Below are 19,746 nucleotides of genomic sequence, written 5' to 3'. Positions count from 1 at the left end.
TAGAGTGGGAAGTCCTCACCTTTATTAAACAATTATTTTTCCCTTTTTATCATTTAATTCCATTTTTACAGCTCCTACTGTTAAAGATGGAAGGGTGTGCCATCCATATAGTCTTTCTTATCATATGCAGAAGTAAAATCACAGAGAGAGTTATTTTATAGGAGGATAGAACATTTATTTCAATGGAAACACTAATCTCTATTTTCATCATGCTAAAGTGTGTGGTTACAAATGATTTTCCACAAAACACTATATGTAATAAGCAAAAAATAAGTTAATACAATGTAAACCTTACATACAGTTTCATCAATTACCAGGTTTAGGAACACAGAAGCCATTTCAGACTCTGGAGCTACGTTTAGTTTAAAAAAAACTGCAAACACTCAAACCTTATCAACCCCAAGTAAGACACTAAAGAGCTATTCAAGACTTCTTCCAACCCATCACACAAATACATTTTTATTTTTGGTTACAGTCCCCTGCTATGCACAAGACCATTGGAATGCTGTTAACAATTACACATTTTTGAAAAACGGGACAAAGCAAAGCAAGGAGATAACATGCCAGCCTTACAGAAGCTGTCTTGAAAGTGCAAACTCTGCATTTGCTCTTCCTGAACCACTAGGATAATAAGCAGGGGCACCTCGGACAAGGGCAGGGTCACGAACATGCTTTCTCTATCACACCGGTGGGACATTGACTGGAACCAGGTCTCCATGCCTTTGAAGATACCTCCGGTTTTCAACAGGGAACAGACTTTCAACTAAATATAGTGCAAATCAAATACCGAGGAGCAAAGAACGACAGAACCAGGCCTGCCACCGGTCGACCCCGCGGCTTCTTCACCGGGCACCGTGCCGCACGGTGTGGGGGCAGGCGGGCCCACCCCACTGAAGCCACATCTGTTTAGGTTTTGATGTGCTCGGTGGTGCGGCGGAGCGAGTGCAGGGCCACCACGCAGCAGCCCCGTAGCAGGGCCCCGATGTTGTAGAGGGGATCCGTGCCCCCCCTCTGAGTACTGAACGCCCACAGCACGGTGGGGACCACGGGGGCCCCCACGGCTAGCAGATCCACCAGGAAGCTGCGGCTCCAGTAGCGCCCGGCGATGCCCCCTGCGCGGGCCAGGGGGCCCGGGCCGTCCAGCCTCCCCTCCTCCTCCTCCGCCGCCGCCTCCGAGCCCGCAAAGTCCAGCTCTCTCATGAGGCGGTTCCCACGCGCCTCGGGACCCGCCGCGGGGGACGGGGTCTCCACGGGAGACAAAAGGATGGCCGAGTTTGGATTCCGGGGAGTTAAATCGACCACGAAGGCGGAGATGGGCTCCGGGAAGCTTTCGGTCGAGTCGTCCCCGGACTCCTCGTCGGGGGTCGCGGCGCTGGAGGAGGGCCAGGGGTCCTGCAGCCGGAGCACGTGCCGGAGAAGCTCGGAGAAGGCCGGGCTGTAGGGCACCACGTCGGTCTGCACCGCCCGCTCCGCCACCGCGCGGCGCCCTCGGCGGCCCACCGCCGCCGCCTCGCCGCCCAGCGCCACGACCTCGGCGCCGGGCAGCTCCGGCTCCGGGATGGCGCCTGTCACCAGCTCCTCCAACACATCCTCGCCGGGGGCCGCGCCGTCTGCCCCCAGCAGCTCGCTGTCGGCCCCTTCTTCCGTGCCCGGCTCCTCCGGGGACAGAGCATCCTCCGACGGCCCCAAGGCCGCGCCGAGGACTAAGCCCTTCTCCGGGGACTCACAGGGGAAGTCGAGGCACAGCTCATCCCTCAGCGAGCCGCTGTGCGCCATCTCCATGCTCTGGAGGAGCGACTCCAGCTTCTTGTTCTGAATGTTGATGTCCACAAAATATTTCTGAATGCCTTTGTCTTTATCGGCCAGGCTGCTCCGCATCGTTTCGATGACCTGTTTGAGCTGCTTGATCTCCTTCCGGGCCTCCTTGAGGGCCAGCTGGGCCTCCACCCGGTGGCACTCTTCCTCAATCCAGTCCTCACGCATTCGGGCCAGCTGGGACTTCAGCTCCACGATCTCACTCTCCCTAGAGCCAGAAGACAAGCGCCGCTCAGGAAAAAAAAAAAGTCAACTCTGACACCCCGCCTGGAGACCATGCTCTCCCACCGAAACATACAGGTTATGTAAGTTTCTGTTTTTTTTTTCTTTCTTTTTAAGGTATTAGCCCTGAACTGCCCCCACCTTTTAATTGTAAAATAGCTAAAATAACAGTAACTAGAAGCAGGATAAAAATTTTGCTATGATAGTTTTTCTCTCCTTTTTCATAGTGTCCATTCTATGTCTGACATGGCACTAAGTACTTTTCAAGCATCCTGCTTAGTCGCTCAGTCGTGTCCGACTCTTTGTGACTCCCATAGGCTGTAGCTCGCCAGGCTCCTCTATACATGGGGATTCTCCAGGCAAGAATATTGGAGTGGGTTGCCATGCCCTCCTCCAGGAGAACTTCCCAATCCAGGGATCGAACCCAGGTCTCCGGCATTGCAGGCATATTCTTTACGGTCTGAGCCATCTTTCAAGCATTATCCTCTGTTTAATACAGACTACTTTTATTGCACTTTGCCTTATCATGCTTTGTAGATACTATGTCTTTTACAAGTTGAAGGTTTGTGGTAACCCTGCTTTGTCAGACACTGGTTAGCATTTTATACCAATTAGGATATTTTTAAATTAAGGTTTGTACATTTTTTTAGGTATAATGCTGCTGCTGCTGCTAAGTTGCTTCAGTCGTGTCCGACTGTGGGACCCCAGAGACGGCAGCCCACCAGGCTCCCCCGTCCCTGGGATTCTCCAGGCAAGAACACTGGAGTGGGGTGCCATTTCCTTCTCCAATGCATGAAAGTGAAAAGTGAAAGTGAAGTCGCTCAGTCATGTCCGACTCTTAGTGACCCCATGGACTGCAGCCTACCAGGCTCCTCCATCCATGGAATTTTCCAGGCAAGAGTACTGGAGTGGGGTGCCATTGCCTTCTCCAGTAGGTATTTGCACTTAATAGACTCCAGTGTAGTAAAATAACTTTTATATGTGCTAAGAAGTGAAAAATTTCATATAACTCACTTTATTGCAATGGTCTGGAACCAAACCTGCAATATCTCCGAGGCAGTCCTGTATTTAATATTGGAAATTATTTTATTAGAACACATTAGAGTCTCTTAGCCTGCTTTAATCTCCATAGCCTACTCTTTCATATGTCCACAAATCAATCTGTGGAAGGAAAGTCTATATCACTTTTAATTATGTGTCAAAGGCAGAAGACAGACTGATAAACTTTAGCACTGCAAAACAGTTCTGATCATATTCCAACGATAACTTAAAAAATTTTTTTAAATCGTAAAATGTTACATGTTTCAGGGACTTTATGAAATGTTGATAATTCGGTCTCTTCTCAGGCAAGATGATATTAGATCCATCCTACACTGAAGGGAATGGTTAGCTTCTTCACAGGACAGTATTTCTAGATATTTGTCAAAAAATTTTTTTCCTTACATATAGTTTCTTCCAAGTCAATGTAAATGTATGTCCTCATTCTCAGTGAATATGACAAGACCACATAGTCAGGATCCTGACATATTTGAAGAGATGCTGTACGTATTGCTTCTTTAAGTTTAGGCTTGACTTTTCTCTAGTTTCACTGCCTTTCCACACCTCCCTTCCAGAGATTCAAACTGTCCCAGAGAATCCTCAAAACATAAACCAAGACTTCCAGAAAGTATGATCTGACTCATGTCACCGTCAACCCTGGTCAGAGCTCTCAGAAAAACTACCAAGCAAAAATCTGGCCTGTCCCAAGACGTCAAAGGTCTTTTCTCTCTGAGATAAGATCTCTTAAGCTTGGGCTGTTGCGTTTCTTTTTTTAAATTACCGTAACACGCCGCCAAGAATAATGAACCTTTTCCTTCAGCACAGAAATAGCTTGCAGGAATCACAATGCACACGGCCATCCACTCTCTGACACAGATAAACAGGGCTTCATAGGGGCCAACTGTGTGTGACCCCTTCTACTGGAAGTACGGCATTGTTCCTACAAGTGTTCTGTCCTTTAAAAATAGCTCTGCACACATCCAGCTCTTCACGTCAAAGCTAGACACACCCAGGAAAAGCAGAGGGTCCCTTCAAATCCAGGAGGGTTCCCTGAACTCCTGAAAGAGTCAATTCACTCAGGATTATCAAATGACTCTTCTGAGAGACTGATTTAGCGTGGGTTCACATTTCACTTTATGGAAAAAGAAAGCGTTCTAAACCACAGTGTGCAAGGAATGCGAATTCACCTCTCATGCAGTCGGCGCTCAGACTCCTTGAGCTTGGTCTTCAGGTGTCTCACCGTAACCTCTTTCTGCTGCAGAGGAGTCAAGTACTGCTCAGGATTTGGGGGTTTGACACCATGATTTTCACCACAGGACATGTACCTTCCAGACCGCCTGAAACAATCCAAGTAAACGAAATATTACTTTTTCTATAAAAAAAGGAAAGTTAAGGCACAGCTAAAACAGCTTGAGAAGAAACGGCAGCTGTGTGCTGGGATCTTAAAGCCCAACAGTGAGTGGCCTCACTTTGATCCCTGGGTTGGGAACATCCCCTGGAGAAGGGATAGCCTACCCACTGGAGTCGTCTTGGGCTTCCCTCCTGGTTCAGACGGTAAAGAATCCGCCTGCAATTCGGGAGAGACCTGGGTTCAATCCCTGGGTTGGGAAAATCCCCTGGAGAAGGGAACAGTATTCTTGCCTGGAAAATTCCATGGACAGAGGAGCCTGGCAGGCTACAGTCCTTGGGGTCGCAGAGTCAGACATGACTGAGCGACTTTCACTTCTCTTCACTTCAGAAGGGGGACAGTCATCCACCTGCCACTCTTAGGACTCTGCATAACTGGGAAGATTGAGGGCGGGGCTTTGCCAAGGGGGTGGGGCCAGGAGAGGGAGATTTTCTGTGGCTTAGGGACGATCTCCTGTAAAATAATGCACAATTGTCCAGAGACCCGCCTGTCAGTTCAGAGTAGGAGGCTGTTATGTTAAAGGACAATGAGCGGGGGCAGGAAGGGAGCGAGATGACCTGGCTTCCGCACAATGTGCCACTTGCCTAAAGATCTTGATTATTGTTGGTTGAATTCAGATTGTTCTGATATCAGTGCCTGACGTGAGTGTGCTGATTTGGTGTAAAGTTTCCTTCTTTTGAAGGGAAAAAGACTGGTCTACTCGCACCAGATAGGGTTTGTAAGAGAGGCGTCCGGCGCTCTGTGAAGCTTCCTTCACTGGAGTCCTGGGCCCCTGTCAGGCCTGGCTGAGAGCGGGGCATCCCTCCTGGTCTAAGAAAGCTGACTATGAGACCTGGATGCCTCGGAGGAGGAAGATGGAAGGAGGAGGGCTAGCAGCTTCTTCCCCAGTTCAGGACCTGGGCCAAGCCACCGCATCCGCCCTGCTGGCCCGGAGCCTGCGCTCTATCCAGCATGGCCCATGCCCAGCATCCAGTTCCCAGCTGGCCTGCTAGGGCCCATCTGGATGTGCAGTCCCTTTTTTCTGCAACCTTGTGCCTTCCAGGGACTAATTCATTCCTTGCTTGACCTTCAGATCTCATTTCAATTTCGCTTTTTCAGAGAGGCCTCCTTTGACCCCTCCAAATGGATCCCGTGTCCACCTTTTTTAAAGTTTTTTTTTATGCATATCATTTTAAAAGTCACTATTGATTTTATTACAGTATTGCTTCTGTTTTTATGTTTTGCCTGTGAGGCATGTGGGATCCTAGCTCCCTGACCAGGGACTGACCCTGTACTCCCCTGCACTGGAAGGCAAAGTCTTTAACCACTGGATCGCCAGGGAATTCCCAGTTCCCAGCTTTTACACAGAATGACAGGTACTTGCAGAATAATCCTAATGCATTTCTGTCATTAGATGGCTGCTGTTTTTCTTCTCCTCTGGGCATCAGCACGGGGACCTCTGTTGTTTACGTCTCTGTTCCCAGTGCTTCACACGGCACTGGACACAGTGTGGTACTCAGTAAACATCTGGTGTTTGAATGAACCAGCAAACACACGAACGACTCTTCCCCATTCGGAGGGAAATGCGTAGGACTGTCCTACTGCTGCTGTGCCGTTTCTCCTGCCTAGCCAGTGATTCCTGGGACTGCTGAGCCTTGTTAGACATTGCGGCTCCCGTCCTTTCTGCAGCAGCCCTTGAAGGATGCTTACTGAGTGCGGGAAAGTCAAGAGATGTGTCATGTTGCAGAACAAGGCAGGGGATTGAGAGTCGGATGCATGCGGGCTCAGGCTCTCAGTCGTGTCCGACTCCTTGCGACCCCATGAACTGTAGTCCGCCAGGCTACTCTGTCCTGGTGGATTCGCCAGGCAAGGATACTGGAGTGCCATGCCATGCCTTCCTCCAGGGGATCTTCCCGACCCAGGAATCGAACCTGACTCTCCTACTTGGCAGGCAGAATTCTTTACCACTGAGCTACCAGGGAAGCCACCACGAGTTTTATATGATGGACAGGGAGGCCTGGCGTGCTGCGATTCATGAGGTCGCAAAGAGTCGGACACGACTGAGCAACTGAACTAAACTGAGCTGATATATATGTATATGTATATATATATATATTTTTTTTTTTCTTAAAGAGAAGCTTACAAGTAGGACAAACTAAGAACCATGAGTCGGGAGACAGACGGCACTCACCTCATGACAGGGCTACAGTCGCTTCCTTTGTACGAGCCGGAGTTGCTGCTGCTCGGGGAAGAAGGCGCATAACTGGGGTGGATGTTAACCGGGCTCAGCTGGTTCCTGCAGAGCATGGCCAGAAGGTCTTTCTCCCGTGGGGAGGGTGGGCTATTGCCAGACTTGTAGGACGAAGCTCCATTGCTCCGCCCATGGGGACCTCGACTGGGAGAGAAGCATGAAGCATGTTAGAGTCCCTGGGGCCAGGGATACCAAGTGCGAACGTTCTATTCCTTCTTAAACCTAGTCATTACCGAGGAAATCCAACCTATAGGGGTCAACCCTATAATGGTTAGAGCAATGTGGCTTTATGAGCGCCTTCTTCCCACCTGCCTGATATTTTCTTTCCCGTGTTATCAGCACAGGGCTCCCTCCCTCTGCTGTTCTTTCAAATAGTTTCTGACCATAAAGCTTGTTTTGGATTAAACCCAGCTGCCTGCTAAGAACACAAACCATGTAAAAGGTTGCTTTGGTTTAGTTTTGTTCCAGAGGCTGTTTTAAAGATGTGGCGTCTATTTCAGTATACCTGTTTCTTCTTTAAAATAATCAGGTTTTGTTCATGTTGGGTCAGAAAACTGGGGTGGATCATTTGGAGGAACAGGGAGAAGGAGTTTGCCCATAAGGAAGAAGGAAAAAAACAGGACAGATAAATATAACCCACATAAATGCATCGTCTATAATTTTAACCACCCATATGTTTTCTTTTTCTTTCTACTCCCAATGACTTGTGGTTCTTTTAGTTGCTGAGTTGTGTCCAACCCTTTTGGATGGTGTGGACTGAAGCCCACCAGGCTTCTCTGTCCATGGGATTTCCCAGCAAGAATACTAGAGTGGGTTGCCATTTCCTCCTCCAGGGGATCTTCCCACCCCAGGGATGGCACCAACATCTCCTGCATCGGCAGGTGGGTTCTTTACCACTGAGCCACCTGGGAAGCCCCCAATGACATAGCAAAACCTTTACCATTTGACTGCTGAAATATTACCCCTTCCTTTTCTTTCCCTGCCTCTTGTCTTGCCCTCTCAGCAAGGAGGCTGTCCCTGCAGTGAAAGCAGCTTTTCCAATGTGCAATTTGAGTGTCATTGGCCTCCTCAAAGCCATTCAGCTTCCAGAATAAAATCCAGACTCCTTAACACAGTGCCCAAGGTCTGATCCCATCCCCACACCACCGCATTCAACCCATCCTCTCTCTGCCCCTCCTCCCCCCTTCCCCTGCATTCCAGACAATTTAATTTCCTGATGGTCCATGCTCTCCATCATCCTTTTAATTCTGAACTTATTTTCTCTGTCTAGAATGTTCTTCTGCTCCCTACCCTGAGCCTCTGGATACCTCCTACTTCGAGACAGATGGGAACCTTCTCCAAGCAGCCTCCTCTTGACTCTTCCTTCTCTAGGCTGGTGTAGGTGCCGTCCCCTGGGGCTTCCCAACCCGCTGTGCAGAATTCACCATGGAACTTATCACACTGCATCACCATGGCAGGCTTGTCTGTCCTTCCCACCAGACTAGGGCATCCTGAGGGCAGAAAGATAGCTTGTGCTCTTACATCCCCACTACCTCCTAGCACAGGTAGGTTCTCCCTAAATGACTGCTAAGTGAATAAACTGGGTTGAAGTCCTAGCACTGCCACTTACTAGGAACTTAGCAAGTAAGCCACTTACTATTGGGGATATATGAAAACTTTCACAGAGGTGATGGAAATAAAGAATGCACGTTGAATACAATGGATAAGCTGTTAAGGCCAATTCAACTGCAAGGTACTATTTTTGGATAATCTTGTTTGAACTTCTCTGTTAATCTAGTTCCATAGATTTGACACTCCCTAGTGTAAGGAATGGGGCTTCCCAGGTGGCACAGTAAAGAATCTGCCTGCCAATGAGAGATGCAAGAGATGCTGCTCTGATCCCTGGGTCGGGAAGATCCCCTGAAGGAGGAAATGGCAACACACTCCAGTATTCATGCCTGGAGAATTCCATGGACAGAGGAGCCCAGCGGGCTACAGTCCATGGGGCTGCCAAGAGGTGGACACAACTGAGTACACATACACACAAACCAGTGTAAGGAATGGGCTTTCTTGGTGGCTCAGTGGTAAAGAATCTGCCTGCCAATGCAGGAAACATGAGTTTGATCCCTGGGTCAGGAAGATCCCTTGGAGAAGGATATGGCAACCCACTCCAGTATTCTTGCCTGGGAAATCCCATAGACAGCTGGGCCTGGTGGACTAGAGTCCATGGGGTCGCAAAGAGTCGGACACAATGACTAAACAACAACGCAATGTAAGGAAGCATCTTAAGAATGTAGAAATTACTTAAATAGGATAGCACATCTATGTCAGGAATATATCTTGATGACATTACAAGGAAGTAAAAGGGAAAATGATACTTTTCATACAGTAGGGCTGCTTTTTGACAGTCTCTCTTTGCAATTTTGATTGCAAGTGTATCCAACAGACACATCTCACTGAGAAATACCAGTGAATGTCAGTATAAGTGTGTGTGCTTGGGTCTACTTGGCTCCAAAATTGCAATTACTTAAAATCTGATACAATTTGAACCAGCACTCAACCCAGTAAATCACATATAAATGAAACATCATGAAATTCTAAAGTTAAAAAGTTCTTTCCTTTTGAAATCATCCAAATGGACTCTGCCTCCTTTTTTTTGTGAAAGGGGACACTTTATTTGGAACAGATGGGCTGATGGCTTTGTGACAAACCAACTTCAGCAAATCTGTGGTAGGGGCGGGGCAGGAAAGAACATGTTCTCTGGCTTGGGAGGTGCTTCTCTCCGCTTCACTTCTAAGTCTGGCACCGACTGGCCTGACTATTTCTTCATGTGGCTATGAGACATGTGGAGGGTTAACCATTACAAGTTAGGAGAAAAAGTAAAGCACTACCCCTCGTGTTGATCCAGGGAATTCTTTACCGAGAACCTTCTGCAACCCAAGCTCTGTTGTAAGGGCTTTATGAACATTGTTTCACTTAACTTTGACCATCACGGCAATAAGATTTATGACAGTAAGGCTGGTCAGATGATCATTTTCCTTTTACATTACATGAAGTATGGGAAGTACTCAAGTTATGAGCAATAAATGAAGCTCAGCGGGGAGGAAAGGGCTTTCCAGGTGGTGCTAGTGGTAAAGAACCCGCCTGCCAATGCATGAGATGAAAAAGACTCATGTTCTATCCTTAGGTTGGGAAGATTCCCTGGGGAGGGCATAGCAACTCACTCCAGTATGCTTGCTGGAGAATCCTATGGACAGAAGAGCCTGGTGGGCTATACTCTAAGGGGTCACAAAGAGTTGGACTCAGCTGAAGCAATTTAGCATGCACTCAAGCAGGGGAGAAAAAGAAAAAAAAACTGGTCTAAGAAATCACAACTCAACTGGGATTTAAATCCAGGTCTCTTAACTCTACAGATATGTCTCCATCTTTCCACAAATGGAATATATTGTTTGGGGCTTGTAAACAGGTATACTAGCAACTGGCGAGGTATGTGGTTATTAACCTGAAGAATTCACCACCAACTTTTTTAGTTTGGTGCTTGCACTAAGATGTATGATTAGTGACATACAAATTAAATGATTTTGTAAGAATTCCTCTGCTATACAAAATAAAGCAAAAACTCTTCAAGCTATCATACACTACTCAAGTACAATCGAGTCTTGAAATGTATTTCAGGAAATGAGTTACTAGGCTGTTTGTAAGAGCTAACTTTAAAAAAAGAAACTGCACGCTTTAAATGATCAGTTCTGTCCCTTACATTTAGTTCAGTTCAAACGCTAACTTATGTGGGTACAAACATGGGTACAAACGTCGTGGATGATGATTAAAAAAAAATTTCAATGGAGAAACAGGATTCCATGCTTGTCAAGGCCGTGCGAAGGCAAATTTGACACTGCCTTCCTAGTCCTCCCCAAGTCTGTTGGACTGGTGGCTAAGACGAACACAGCCCACAGAGAGAGAGAATTCTGCTACTCTGTGCCCCTTCCTGCAAACCTGAACCAGTAACTGGAAATGAGAGAAACAGGGAGGTGAAGAAGGGATCCTCAGAAGGCACCCAGGGAAATCTCCCTTCGCCAGCCTTTGCCCTTTCCTTCAGGCAACATCCTCACCCTTGCCCTCAGCATCTTCATCATCACTGTCACAGGCTGAACAATATCCCCCTCCAATTCACAGGTGGAAGCTCTGACTCCCAGCACCTAGGAATGTGACTGTATTTGGAAATAGGGCTTTAAAAAGGGTATTTCTGTTAAAACAACGTGCTAGGGTGGGCCTCAATCCAATATGACTAGTGTGCTTATAGGAAAAGGGAATTTGGACACAGACACAGAGAAAAGACCATGTGAGGGAAGAAGGATGAGATGGGCACCTACAAGTCAGGGAGAGGGGCCGCCGCAAGAAGCCAGTCCTGCTTGGTCTTGGATTTCCAGCCTCCACAATAGTGGAAAGTGAACTTCTGCTGTTTAGAGCTCCCCAGTCTGGTTTTTTGTTGTTGTTGTTGTTATAACAGCCTGAGCAAACTGATATGAAAATCACCATCGCCGCCGCCACCACCACCACCACCACCATCGGCCGTGGCAGCACCAGCATCTTGCCCATTCATTAGTATTATTTTTATCACTACTGACTAAAAATAACCATCTAATGACTCTTTTCCTGACTTCTGGGCACTGTGTTAAGGGGCTTCCCAGGTGGTGCTGGTGGTAAAGAACCCTCCTGCCAATACGGAAGACATAAGAGACACAGGTTCAACCCCTGTGTCATGAAGATCCCTTAGAGAAGGGCATGGCATCCCAGTCCAGTATTCTTGCCTGGAGAATCCCCATGGACAGAGGAGCCTGGTGGGCTAGTCCATAGGGTAGCAAAGATTTCTCAGTTCATTTAAATCAGGAAGGTGAATGCCATTATTACCCCATTTTCCAGAACAGGAAACTGAAGCTGGGCACTCTGGGTCTTTCTTGTACCTAATAAATGATAGATGCTCAAGTCAAACCCAGGTCCATTTGACTCCAAATCCTGAGTTTTTTTTTTTTCCTTTTCAATTCTAGCTGCCTCTAGTCAGATTAGAGTTTGGGTTTAAGAAAGAGAATTTCTCAGAAAGACCAGTGAGTTGGCCTTTTCTAAGAGGAGGTCTGTGGAAATCTTCCAAGTTTTGTTTGTGAAGTGTGAAAGTGTTAGTCCTTCAGTGGTGCGGCGACCCCATGGACTGCAGCCTGCCAGACTCCTCTGTGGGCTGCCATTTCCTTTGTTTGTGAAATCACCCGTCAAAAATATTCTCTTCAGGACTTCCCTGGTGGTTGAGTGGCTGAGATGCCATGATTCTAACGCAGGGGTGTGCTGTGTGCTAAGTCACTCCAGTTGTATCTGGATTTTTGCCACCCCATGGACTGTAGTCTACCAGGCTCCTCCGTCCATGGGATTCTCCAGGCAAGAATACGGAGTGGGTTGCCATGCCCTCCTCCAGGGGATCCTCACCCAGTGATGGCACCTGCTTGTCTTACGCCTCCTGCATTGGCAGGCGGGTTCTTTACCACTAGGGGCACCTGGGAAGCCCAAAAGGATCATAAGCTCTTTAAAAGGTTAGTGTGGATACCAGGAAAGATTGAAGGTGGGTGGAGAAGGGGATGACAAAGGATGAGATGGTTGGATGGCATCACCAACTCAATGGACATGAGTTTGAGTAAGCTCCGGGAGTTGGTGATGGACAGGGAGGCCTGGTGTGCTGCAGTCCGTGAGTTGGACACGACTGAGCGACTGAACTGAACCAGCCCATCCAGAGAAGCTGTCCTCAACACGTGGTCCTGAAGAACACACAGATTACGTGAAACACCCGCACCATTCCATCCCAGAAATCCACTGATGGTGCTCTGTCTGTGCCTGGGTCAGATTTTTAAAAAGTGAGTGTAATGGACAGAACACTTGCCTATTTCAATTTCCTGTCTATTAAGCATATATCTGATTTGCACATAATTATATTAAGCTACTTTATGTTTAAAACATTAACTTTCCACCACTGAGGGAATTCATGGGTTCCAGACTAGAATATTTTCTCTAAGTCAGTCAGTATACCTGACATAACCTTGAGATTTAATGACAGACTCAAATCCCTTTGAAATGCTTATTAAAATTGGTTTGCTCTTCAGGCCATTTCTTTTTTCTTTTGCTTCTCTGTTCTTTGATGCCTTGCACCACAGGTATGTACTAATTCCTTGAATGGGTGAGGTAACTGGCTTATTCTCAGAGCAAGCCATATCTGATATGTACAGAGAATGTCTATAGTCTCATCCTGTGATCCCAGAGGCACTTTATTTCCAAAATACACGGTATTTGGAGATAGAACAATTGTTCTTCACTGCAGACTTCACTCTTTAGTTACAAGTTTGTCTGGCTTCAGCTTTGTTTTTAACAATAAAACTCTGCACTGTGGGCCTCAGATCCCTTTATAAATATTAGCCACATCTTCTGCTCACCCAAGAGAAGTGGGAAACATTTGCTTGCTCAGTCCTGGAAATGCAAGCAGTTAGAAACTAAACAGTTTTTCTCCAGAAAAGGGAACCTTAAGAATCATGTGGTCCAACCTCCTTTTTATACATTCAGACACTGTGGTCCAGGACAGTCAAGGGACCAATCCCCCCCAGTGTCATGGGACTCACTCCATCGCTTTGTTCAGGTCCCTGCCCAGAGCTAACCTCATCATACAGTCTCCCAGAACCAGCCTATCCAGAATATACCACACACTGTAGGTCTCTGTATCCTTTTTCTGTACATTAAAAAATATATATTTATATTATTTACATGCATTCATTATCTTTCTCTCCTAGAACAAACATAGTTTTCCTAAGTTTTGTTTACTGCCATATCTCTAGAAACTGCCTCATAATAGATGCTCAATAAATTCTAATTGAATAAATGAAGCTACAGATGGCAGCAGAGTATCCTGGGGCTGACAACGTGTCCCACCAAATGTGAACGGTGGCCCCCTTTTTCCTCCTGGTCCTTCTCTCCCCCAATCCAAACAGCACCAATCATGTGCTGATGTTTACTGTGCTTTAAACACAGTAAACACACTTTACTCAATTAACTAATTTAACCCTAACTATAAACCCTACAGGGCTTCCCAGGTGGCTCAGCAGTAAAGAACCTGCTTGCTAAAGCAGGAGATGTGGGTTCAATACATATGTTCAATCCCTAGATCGGAAAGATCCCTTGGAGAAGGAAATGGCAACCCACTCCAGTATTTTTGCCTGGGAAATCTCATGGACAGAGGAGCCTGGCAGGCTCCAGTCCATGGGGTCACAACAGAGACAGACACAACTCAGCAACTAAACAAAACAAATAAACCCTATAAGGTGGGTAATGACTATTACCCTACTTTTCCGATGAGGACACTCAGGCATAGAGAAGCTGAACAACTTGCTGGGGGGCCACAAGGCCTGGGGTTGGTGGTGCTGGCATTCCAACCCAGAGCCCACAGATGTCACTATTCTGTTAGACTTCTTTTGGGGAGTGGGGGGCACCCCGACCTATAACTTTATACTTTCTTCACCCCTTCCCCAAGTGAATATTGGGGGTGGCCCAGAGGGTAACCATGCTTATTTTATGCTTCTTTCATGCTTCTTTCACAAAAAGGAAGCTCAGCTAGAGGCAAGAAAAGGGTGAAGCCTGAGGCTTTACAGCCAAGAGGACAGATTCAAGAAGGTGGAGGCTGGGTGGGAAGTGGGGACGGGAAGACCTGATCCATAGGGGAGCACACAGGTGGGGGCCGGAGGGGCAGGGCTCCCCGAGCCAGGGACGGGATGAGGGGGGAGTCCCGCATGAGCACACGCGGGGCCAACCACGTGACCACGGCAGGTAAGGCTGGGCAAAGTACCCATCGTGAATCACTGTAAAATGCCACCAACCCCAAACCCATTCACTGAAAAATCACAAAACGGAAATGCACAGCAGTAAAGCCAGGTGTCTAGGAAAACAGGTTAAGGACACGTAAGACACCCGTGCATCGCGTCTAACGAAGACAGAGCTGGAGCTGGAGGCGGGCCTACTTGCGTGAGAAAGAGGACCGCTTGCTCCCGGCGGCAGACATGGGGACCTCAGGAGCCGAGATGCTGCCGGTGCTGCTCGAGGAGCTAAAATCGGCTTCACTACCTGAAAAAACAAAGGCGGGGGAGAAGCATGAAGGACGGGAAACTCGAAACCCGGGAGTCCGCTGGCCGATGCCCTGCCCTCTGAGGTCCCCGGCTCCCGCGTTTGCACTCGGACGCGGCACGTGGCGGGGTTCCAGCGCTCCCAGGCTCCCAGCGTTTTCCTCAAAGCCGACGAGAGGAGGCGCAGGCATGAGGACGGCGTTGCCTAAACACAGCCTGGAAGCACCGGGAGGCCGGTTTCCTAGATGCTGGGCTTCCCGCGGACGAGCCGCGGTCACCCGGTCCGGAGACAGCGCCCGCCGCTCCCTCCCGGTTCCCCGGAACATGAACACGCCGACCCCAACGTTCGGCAGCATGAAAAGCATGCTTGTCAGCCCAGAGCGGTTTTTCCAGGAGAGTTTATCTTTCGGCTTTGCAGTCGGCTAGCCGTACTTGAATTTGGCACGTTAGGGTCTGGAGATAAACAACCGGCTCGAAATAGGAGGAAAGCCTGCGCTCCAGATAACAGCTCCAAGCCCCGCTATCTGATCTCCACTTCTCTGACGGCAGCTGCAGCTTTTCCATGAAGAACACAACCTTAACAGAACAGCAGGAACTTAACATTTCCAGAGAGTTGTGAAAAAAGTTCACAGTGGCCAGTGATGGAACCTGGGAATGATCATTGAAATTTGAAACCGCAGTTTTTGGGGGTGGGTGGAGGGGTTGTTTATTAGTTTACAAAGATCACAGTACGTTTTAAGCACAGACTAGGGTTCAGTGTATAATTGAAAACATGCTGTGTGGTAGAATAATTAACATAAATTCATTTTTAACAAAACAAAGTTTTGAAATAGTAATAATGAAAACATTCCATGGATTGCCTGGAAGTTCAGGGGCGTGGAAGGGGTAACAGGACAACAGGAAGAAAGAGGATTTTTTTTTTAAGATGAAATTCCAAATGCTTTTGCAAAAATAAATCGAGGCACACAATTTTATCTGATCTTGTTTCTCAACTCCTGTGCCATAATTTGTGACTCTTCTGGCCTAGAACTCAGAACCAGATCACATTTCTGACTGAGGAAACTATGAATAATGTAAATCCCTTGAGTTTCTGCTATGCAGTGACTAGTAATCATTATTATTTTGAATTTAATTTTATTTTTTAGGCTGCGTTGTGTGCATGTAGGAGCTTAGTTCCTCTACCAGGGGTCAAACCCATGCCCCCTGCTTTGGATGCACAGAACTTTAACCTCTGAAGTCCTGATGATCGTGACTCTATTGAGAACCTACTAGGTTCCAGGCCCTTGTTCAAGATTCTTTCTATTCCTTGACCTATTAATCTTGACATCTTTGTAAGGCACATATTAATCTTGTCTTCTACTGTTGAGGAAGCAAAAGCTGATTTATTTGCCTAAGGGTTGTGGGGGATGAATTCTGTCCAGGACCAAACCCCCATACTACCCCTGTGATAACATGTCCCATGAAGACCGTAAAAGAAGCGGAAGCTGGGGAGGTTCCTGAATCAACTACCATCTCCCTGACAGCCAAGATGAGCCACAAGGGCAAGAGGTGGCCAGATCGGCCCACTGATGAACAGATGCTCTTACTGATGGCGTGTTTTGGTTTTGCTGAAGGGGGAAACAAGCAAGGCAAAGAGAAAGATCCCTTGTCTGGTTTCTAGGACCTCCCGGGAAGGTCAGCCTCTTCTGGAAAAGAGATCAGGAAGGACCCCTTAGGGCAGATGACAGCTGTGAATCCCAGCTCCCAGCAGAATTCTGGGAGGATCAAGGTAGCAATTTATCAGAACCAGGACTGGCTATTCCTTCTGGATTTGAGACTTTGTCTAATGATGTAATGAGCTCCCAGAAGCTCCTTGAACTTAATTAGTTGCCTCTGAGTAATGCGTTGGCTAAACTATAGTATTTCACAGTTTCAAGGACTCGTGATTGGTAATGCTACCCAGGAACACAGTAGTCCTGACAGTCTACTCCAACTCTGTCTGCTAGCAAATTACCAGGTTGGTTATAAAATGATAAAGGTGGATGATTTTCAAAAATAGGTCCTGTGGTTGCAGCCATCAGGGTAAGATATTATTTTCTGATGTAAAATTATTACTCTGAGACACCCAATTTTCATTCTTTAAAAGGTATGCAAAGACCCATCAATATAATTTAACTGCCTGCATAAAAATGGAAATTCTAGAACAGAAACAGACGTTTACTGAAAATCCATTGTTATTTAACGATGCCTCTGACCTGCAGTTATTGTGTGTGTGTGACCTGCAGTTATTGTGTGTGTGTGTGTGTGTGTGTGCGCGCGCGCGCTAAGTTGCTTCAGTCGTGTCTGGTTCTTTGTAACCCTGGCCCCATGGACTGTAGTCTACCAGGCTCCTCTGTCCATGGGATTCTCCGGGCAATAAAACTAGAGTGGGTTGTCATGCCCTCCTCCAGGGCATCTTCTCACCCAGGATCGAACCTGCATCTCTTGTGTCTCTTGCACTGGCAGGTGGGTTCTTTACCACTAGCACCACCGGGGAAGCTCCTCTGCAGTTATTACGTACCCTGAACTGAAGGGACCATGTTGTTCTAAATTTATTGCTACTGGCACTCAATATATTGACTTGTTAGTGTTTGCAGGGCCTAAGGGCACTTTGTTCCTGTGCTTTTCTAACTTACCTTGTGCACATCAGAAAGAGACTGATAAGACCCATCCAGGGTACAACTGTATTTAGGACTATCTGAGTAATATTATAGTGAAGAATGTAAATGCTACTTACCTATTTCTGTTGATGACTTTTAAAAATATAAACTATTTACAGTTTGCTTATTGTCATGTAAAGTCAATGCACTCTTTAAAAAAGGGATATACAGAAAAGTCAGTTTTACTATGGCGTCTGAATATATTCTCCCCATTTACTGAACAGGGTAACTAAGAGGACAGCTGGAGTCCTGAAAACCTCTTATGTACCTATTAGCTGCAGCAAAGATACCAAGAAGGAGAGGCACTCTTTATGTATTTCCTTTAAAGAGTGCATACAGCTAGGCGATTGCAGTGGGTGCTGTATGTAATTCAATGCGCTTGTGGGTTACTGCTACTGCTAAGTCGCTTCAGTTGTGTCCGACCCCATAGACAGCAGCCCACCAGGCTCCCCTATCCCTGGGATTCTCCAGGCAAGAACACTGGAGTGCGTTGCCATTGCCTTCTCCAATGCATGAAGGTGAAAAGTGAAAGTGAAGTCTCTCAGTCATGTCCGACTCTTAGCAACCCCATGGACTGCAGCCTACCAGGCTCCTCCATCCATGGGATTTTCCAGGCAAGAGTACTGGAGTGGGGTGCCATTGCCATACGAAGAGAGCCCAGGTTCAAATCCCACCTCTACTGCTTATGAGATGGAAGACGTAGTAGGCACATTACTTCACCTCACTCTGCCTTGATTTCTTAATCTGTACATGGAGATTGATAATCATAGCACCCAACTCATGGGGTTATTGTAAGCAATGAGTATCTATCTCCTGTCTCAGAAAAACACCTGATCAGTTGTAAGCTCTCAAAATATGTTAGCTGTTATTATTACTCTGCAGGACTTGAAAAGGCAATTTTTATTATACTATGCATTTCTTTTGTGGAAGACTTAGAAAACAGCAATGATCCAGGGGGGAAAATATAGCCTATAATTCTGTCACCAAAAAATAACCTTTTGGTATATAACTATTCAGCATTCATACTTAATACATTATTATGTAACCTAATTGGTTTTCTTTTAATAAATGAATAACTTTAAAGCATGGCATATTTTGTTTTATTAAATCAATGAATATGTAGGCCAAGTTCATTTTTCTATGATTAATAGCAAACATTATGTACCAGAAATCATCGTGAGCATCTTTTACATGTTAAGTCACTTATTTTTCATGACAGGACAGACTCTGTGTGGTAGGGACAGCTATCAGACCATTTTAAAGATACGGAAGAGAAGTTGAGTGACACACACCAGGTAACACAATAAGAAGTGGAGCCAAGAGGGAAACCAAGCCGTCTAACCCCAAAGTGCCTGCTCTTAAACCCACATAGGCTTAATGGATACCCTTGAGCGTACAGATTTACATTCTTGTTTGATTATTTCCTCAGAATAAATTCCTAAAAGTAGAACATTTAAACCACATTATATACTCATTTTAAGACTTTTAATATATATTCCATAGGGATTTTTTGGATGACACGAGCCTAAAGCAGTTTTGGGGGACAAGGAAGTATTTGCCCCCATCTGCCGGTATGTAGACACCTCTTGGTAAATCTCTGATGTCACAGGGACTGCTTCAGCAAAGCACAGGGGAAAATATTTGGTCACTGAAGAGCTGTGCTTGAAAAGCTGAAGGGAATTTTAAAATGTACATATCCAAATCAATATCCTCATCAATACTGTCTTCAAACAGGTACTGGGGTAGGTGGAGCAGAATGACCTCTGAGATACCTTGCAATGCTGATGTCTGCTGATTACACTCTGGGCAGCAGACAGCACCTTCCAGCCATAAAGGAGCTGTGCTTGCCGGCCTCCAGAAGCTCTGTGGGTTTTTGTTCAGTAGTGCTGCTGGATTCTCTTGAGAGGCCTTACTTTTATTCATAACCTTAGGGTAATGAGCATTCTGTGCATGTGATGGTAAGGCTGGGAATTAGAGAAGTAAGGGAAAATGGAAACAAAAAACATGGGCAAAATTTACTGATAACTAGATGCATTTTTTTAAAAACACTGTCTGTGATCCAGTCTCTTAGGACATTATTATTTTTGCCTGCTTTCAGGACACTGTGGATTCCTCATTCATCAGAATATCACACAGGCCTCTGAGAACTGAGAACTCCTAACGTCTACGAAGTGGTAATAAGCCATCCTAAACCACTGCTTCAAGCAATCCCAAACCTTCCTTTATCCTTTGTTA

At 46.6% G+C, this 19,746-nt stretch overlaps 1 protein-coding gene across 6 annotated transcripts in view; it reads right to left on the bottom strand.

Moving 5' to 3' along the window:
• The window catches only part of LOC120879070 (syntabulin-like), an 86,106-nt gene continuing 66,360 nt past the window's right edge, over positions 1-19,746 (bottom strand). For all 6 annotated transcript variants that reach the window (XM_040262122.1, XM_040262124.1, XM_040262125.1 and 3 more), the window contains 4 exons: positions 14,732-14,834; positions 6,654-6,857; positions 4,263-4,412; positions 1-2,023 (listed from right to left, as the gene is read on the bottom strand). In XM_040262122.1, the coding sequence (XP_040118056.1) occupies positions 907-2,023; positions 4,263-4,412; positions 6,654-6,857; positions 14,732-14,834 (1,574 nt within the window). In that variant the 3' untranslated portion in view covers positions 1-906. The remainder of the gene's footprint in view (positions 2,024-4,262; positions 4,413-6,653; positions 6,858-14,731; positions 14,835-19,746) is intronic.

The sequence above is a fragment of the Oryx dammah genome, unplaced genomic scaffold, assembly GCF_014754425.2.
Source record: "Oryx dammah isolate SB20612 unplaced genomic scaffold, SCBI_Odam_1.1 HiC_scaffold_19, whole genome shotgun sequence".
Taxonomy (NCBI): Eukaryota; Metazoa; Chordata; class Mammalia; order Artiodactyla; family Bovidae; genus Oryx; species Oryx dammah.
The sequence above is the reverse complement of the archived record's forward strand: the minus strand, read 5'-3'. Positions and strand labels throughout refer to the sequence as shown.